Source organism: Mesitornis unicolor, unplaced genomic scaffold (assembly GCF_000695765.1).
Source record: "Mesitornis unicolor isolate BGI_N332 unplaced genomic scaffold, ASM69576v1 scaffold152, whole genome shotgun sequence".
NCBI classification, from domain to species: Eukaryota; Metazoa; Chordata; class Aves; order Mesitornithiformes; family Mesitornithidae; genus Mesitornis; species Mesitornis unicolor.
The window spans coordinates 38,501-44,500 of NW_010166888.1; the positions used below are offsets into that span (position 1 = coordinate 38,501).

Below are 6,000 nucleotides of genomic sequence, written 5' to 3' on the forward strand. Positions count from 1 at the left end.
AACGTAACGGTTCCTGTGGCCGCTCACTGGGCTTGGAGACTGGTGCAGGCTCAAACTGGTGTTCTTCAAGTCCATCTGGCTTTAAACAAAACAAGTTTACTTTGGTTTTTTTATTGCATGACTGCATAACTGGTATGAAGTAGAGGCACAGAAAAGAAAGAGGAAATCTGAAGTGAAAAATGTCAGTGAAGGGAAGGAGGAGTTCTTTTTAGCACAGTGTTGGCTAATTCCATTCGATTGCTGGTTGAACTGCAATTCTTTGCTTACTGGTGTGATCAGATGGGATGGTGGTGTTCATCTCAAAAGAGTTTTGGAGATGGTTGTTGTGATCAGCTGCCTCATGAACCATTGGTGACTGCCATGATGAAGACTGGAAAAGTTTTCATTCTTTGTAAAACGTAGGTTAGGCACAGCAAAAAGAACAGGGTAGAGTCTTGAATAAAAGTTTGATACTCAGATTGTGCTTTTCAACCAACGCAGTGCCACAGTAAGCACTGAATTAAAAATGTTTATGAAAAATGCAGAATGCAAAAAAAAAAGCCAAAGACAGTTTTGAAAATACGAGTGAGTCTTCCTTGTTCTGCAACAATTCATTTTTACTTTATATATTGCAAACCAAGAATGTCTAACCCATGCACATAACACTCAAACGTTAGGAAGTGTCAGAATTGGGTTATATGTGCAGCCCTAATTTGTTCCTGTTTACATACACGTCAGAGAGCTGGTGGTGAGCCGTGGTATCCATCTGTACAACCTGTGCATTGTCCTGTGTCTTGTTAAATAGACTGCTAGTCACAGATTTATTTTTAACCATCTTCTTACAAATAATTATTGGTTACAGGCATTTTACTGAGGCTGGTCTGAATGCTGCATGGATTTTTTTTTTTTATGTAGCGATTTGCACACTGACGAATGAATAATTGTCTTCCCAACACCGCTCTGAAGCCTAGGGTTAACGGTGTCTGTTTTGTCTGACAAAGCGCTGTAAAAGTATTACAGATAAATGTAGCTCCTGGTTTGACCCCTCGGGCATGGCCAGCCCAGCACTGATGTTCTGCCATGCCACAGGCACTCACCAAGTGCGTTCTTCAGCGGCACTGGTTGTGAAACGCTCGGCGTATGCGAGGAGCATCACGTAGGAGCTCTACTTATCCCTTGGACGTCCTCATCACGTTTGTCACTCAGCTGCTTGTCCAGGAGACTTTTCTTTCCCCACAGCCCTCTTTCCTAACAGCTCGTGGCCATGCACCTGCGGGGAGTCCTAGGTAGCCTTTGGCACGTCACCCTCTGAGAGGGGTGCTGTGGGAAATGGAGTCAGTAACACATTGTAACCCAGAGGTGGAATTCCAGCGCTGAACAACCCTAATACTAGCAATTCCTCATTTTTGAGTGTTTCAATCTGTAGCCACACTGTCTCATTTCCTGTTAAATCCCCAAGAATGTTAGAGGTACTGGCTTGGGCACTGTGCTAGGAAGTGTGGGTAGGTGTTGGTGGTGAAAGTGTAGAAGAGAAGCTTTAAGGATTGTGGGACTTGGCAGAGCAAGGTGAGACTAAGGTTGTCCCTTAAATTAGAAAAAGAGAGACTGGGCTTTCTAGAACCAAGTGATGGAGGGGAGGAAGAAGGGCTCAGCAGTGAGCTATGAACACAGACTCATCTGCAGACTGGAGGTGGGGTGGAAGGGAGCCTGAATCCTCGTCCGTGGCCTGCATGGTTGAGAGTCAGAGCTGACACACGTACAGTCCTGGCAGGTGTGTAGCAAGGGAGGGGAGGGAAGATCTGTTGTTAATAACTGAAAGCTTGAGCTTAGCATCCAACAGATTTGAGCTTTAAGAGTCTGGGAGGAGTGGAGTGGTAGTGTTAAGAACTTTCCCAGTAAATGTTAATATTTTGCCTGCACTGAGCAGATTGTGGTTTATTCAGCTATTAACCGTGCTGTGCATGGGCCAGCTTTATGAAGGCAACCATTGTGCTATAGCTTGGGCATCTCAGACAAAAGGTGACCCACACTGGTGTCTGTTGGTCTGGTCAGCTGTCACATGCTCCTAGGCCACACATAGGAGCCTCCGTCACCTTCGCTTATTCTTCTATAGGCTCAGCAGGTGTGGAGAAAAGGATGTGTAGAATAAAGGAGAGGAAGAGAACAAGGACAGGTAACTGGTGAGCGCGAGGAGAAGGCTGGTGTGTCTAGAGGGGGTTTTGGACAAATTAAGCAAGGAGGGTAGGGAGGAAAGGAGACTTCTAAACTGCTTAGCTTTGGCTCATCGCTCCCCTATGCACTACATGAGACGAGAGAGACACCAGAATGAAGTCATGTTGTTAATGCATATGTTAGAGCTGCTTTAACATGGTTAAGTAGTGAGTTTTAATTCTGGCTCCTGGGTTCTGCTTTAGTTTAAAAATGTTGTGGTTTTGGATGGGGAGGGAAGTCAGTGCAAAATATGGAAATAATTTTTTTTTTTTAATTGCATACATGGCTTTCCAACAGAAGGAAAAGTGCTGGTTGTCACTTCATGCCCAGGGACTGCCGTGAACATGCATGCTCTACAGACTGCATGAGGCTGGAGGACGCTCTCAGCTGTACCTGTAGACTCTAAACATATCGGGACCCTGCTCATGGTCAAATACATGAAATCAGCAGATGTTTCCAGTCACAGCAGTGTGCTAAGGAGCTCTATAACTGCATCCATCCACCGCTGCTGTTTCACTTCCAGTCATCCTGTACAATGTGCCTCTGGTTCACATGAACCAAAATTACATCTTTGATCACTTCCCCTCTCCCCAAAGCTTTCCCACCCCAAACGCCCTCAGTTGTCACTAAAATTTAAGGTTCAGAAATAGAAACATAAGTCATTAGGTTGGAAAAGAATTACTGGTTCTGGTGCTTTCAGGTTAATGATGGTTTTCAGTGACTGCATTTGCCTTTGTAGCTGAAATACTAAATTGCTTAATCTGTTTCATTAATTTCAAAAGAAACATAATTGGTTTTGAGGTACAGGATCTTGGGTAGGCTTGCTCAGACTGAAGCTCCCCTTAGTGGGGATTTCCCAGATGAGCTTTAACTGCCCTAATTTAAACACAGGAGTTAAATGTGTCTCTGATTATGTTCCCTTTTGTTTCTGAGGCCTGAAATGGGCACCCTGAGAGAGCAGTTCGTCTGCTCTGAAGATAAGCAAAGGAAACAAAATGCCTGTAGGTTCCTAGGTGTACCTGTCCTCCAGTGACTGCAGCAGGAGTGGTGGTTTCATACTGAAACAGTAACATTTTTTTTTAGGTGCCTGAGTTGTTTTCTGAGCAGATTTGATGCAGCTTTGCAAAATTCCCATCACTTAACTGAATAAACCAAACCTTTGCCAGCTGCTTTACAGACTTCTCTCAATCTGATTTTCTGCACTAAACCAGTGCTGGTTGTTTAAAATGATAGACATAAACGGAGGCCATGAGCATCTGGCTTGGTATGAAAGTCTCTTGATGTGTGCGTTTCACCACAGTATTTTCCCCCTATGCTCTGATGTGAAGCTCAAGATTATTGATCTTGCAGACTGAGCCAAGGAAGGAATGGAATCAAAAATTTCTGCAGAAACTGTCCAATTTGAATTTTGAGGGAGTTTTTATTTCATTTTATTTTATTACTTTCATGGTCTGTTTACCCTTCTTCTTGGCAAAATTTGAAGGTCTTCTGGTTTCTTAAAATTTTGCTCCTTCTTATGCGAATGGTAGGTCTTGAAAAAAAGAAACAAAGCGTTTGTCTCAATTGTAGGTTTACATTTCTGAAATACTTGAAGTACGGTGCAGAACCAAAACCCTAGACTCCTTAAGACTCATGCTTTTCCTCTTGGTTCTTTCATGACCTTTTTGAAGAAGAACGATCATGTTATCCATACAAACGCACCTTGCAGTGACTGTGGCTGTACAGAAAGTTACTTGGTGGTGTGGGCTTACTTTTTTGGTTTTGTTCAGCAAAGCTGTGGAAGGCAGTGCACAACTGACTAAACTATTGCCCTTTCTCCTTGCTGCTCAAGGTCCGTCTGTCATCATGTGTTGTATTTGGAATTAGTGCTTTGTATAAACACAGGTTTTAATATTTTGCATATGCAATGACAAGCGAATAACTTCTTTTCTAAAATTAGTTTAAACCATTTCTATGAAGTGAGTATATAGTTAAACTAAACCTACTGACATGAGTAATGTGGGATGTAACTTGCAGCTGGAATGCTTGCTTGCTAACATTTGCATTTGTTTGTTTGCAATGAACAGCCCGAATCACCTAAACCCGTGAAACATCAGGCAAGTGTTTTTCTTTATGCTTTTAAAGTTATGTAGGTGAACTGATTATATATTCTTCTATTTTCTGTCAATTTGTATTTGTAACATGTGGGAAATCTTGTAGAGTTTTACACGTAATAGTAAACTCTGTAAATGTTTAATTGGCTTTGAGAGAGTGGACTAGTGAAGAGCTTACGAGTTCCTCAGCATTGCAAAGCACTTCTCACCATGTCGAAGTGGTGTTCCTGTGTCCTGAAGCAGAAGGTTCCCCCTCTCGAGCTGACCCTCTCCAGTGTGCTGTGGCTATACTGGGTTCATGTGCTACTGAGAGACTGTAGGACGCTTTTTAAATAATAATCAAAGTACTAAATAAAAGAGATTAATGGAAGTTACAAAAATTTGTGATTAACATACTGTTTGGTCTGAATATTTCTATAGCTTCTCAGGTAACCTGATAAAGTCTTTGATTTCAAGGGTGAAAGGCTTGGCATAACCCATCACCTTCTGAAATCAAGTGTTTCCCCTGACTCTCTAGGATAAGTGGTGTGAGCGACGTGGTGTCTGTTCAGTGTTGCTGCCTGAACTGATGTTTGAGCTTCAGCCGCTCTTACTGCCCAGGTTGGCCAGAGCTGCCACGCACATAACGCTGCCCGTTACCCACTCCCCGCATCCCCCTCTACCCCTGGGCAGCAGTCGGTCTGTTCTAGCCCAGCTCCTCGTACGAGAGCAGGAGTTGCAGTCCCAGCGCTGTGGTGAAGGAGCGTAAAGAGAAGGGTTAGGTGGAAGTTGACGGTAAGACTGTGGAAAGAGTTGAAAAATTACTGCCACGTGTTATGCAAGATAAATGCTCTACTCTAACCTGAGGTGGTAAGTGATGCCTTTTTGTCTTGGGCATGAGCTTTTAAATAAAGAAAAAGCTTTGCAACAGCTCCAACTTGGTGTAACCAAGGCTTGATAACTGAAGAAGCTCCCATGGGTTAGTTTAGGTGATTATATTCTTCCCCTTACATTTTTCTGAAAGCTGACTGTAGTGCAATTTAAACTGTAGTGGAGAGGAAAATAATAAAAGAAACTTCAAGTTTGGTCTGGTATATTGGAAGCAAAAACATATCACATGGACAGCTGTGATGCCTTTGCTGGTGTGTGGTAACTTCTTAAACCTCTGTAACCCAATCATGTGTCTGAGCCCACTGTCTCATTTTCAGAAGTTACAGACATTCTTAGTATTCGACCTAATCCTCCCTCCTTGCAAACCTCAGTCAGTTCTAAGGGTTTTCATTAAAATATTTCTCTGTTCCAAAAATAGATGGAGCAGTGTTTAGTTTAACCCTCCTTTTGCTTAGAGTTAGGATGTCGGTGTTGAAATAATAAACCATTTGTTGAGAAACACTTTAAATGTATCAGCAGAAATGTGCTAATCCAGAAGTGTTTATACTGCATAAATCATAATCATTAACATTTCTGTTTCAATGTCATTTTGAACTACAGAGTGGATCCCTGTTGTATGTGAGTAGCGTGTAGTTGTCCTTGCCTCACCCAGGCTTCACAACAAACTGAATCGCTGGGATGCTGATTTTTCTGAAACTGAGACAATAACCTCTCCTTATCTTAATGTTGCCCTGCATGAAATATTGCATGACTTCACTTTTTCCACAGTACTGTGATACTGCTTTTTCCAAGTTCTGTTTAGATGCCTACACAGGAGATATGCCTATAGCCCAAACCTACACTCTTT

General features: G+C 42.5%; 1 protein-coding gene across 1 annotated transcript in view; it reads left to right on the forward strand.

Moving 5' to 3' along the window:
- The window catches only part of MYH10 (myosin, heavy chain 10, non-muscle), a gene marked incomplete at its 5' end in the record, with an annotated part of 86,183 nt that overhangs the window by 35,672 nt on the left and 44,511 nt on the right, over positions 1–6,000 (forward strand). Inside the window, one exon of the mRNA XM_010195095.1 lies at positions 4,257–4,286. Within this exon, the coding sequence (XP_010193397.1) occupies positions 4,257–4,286 (30 nt within the window). The remainder of the gene's footprint in view (positions 1–4,256; positions 4,287–6,000) is intronic.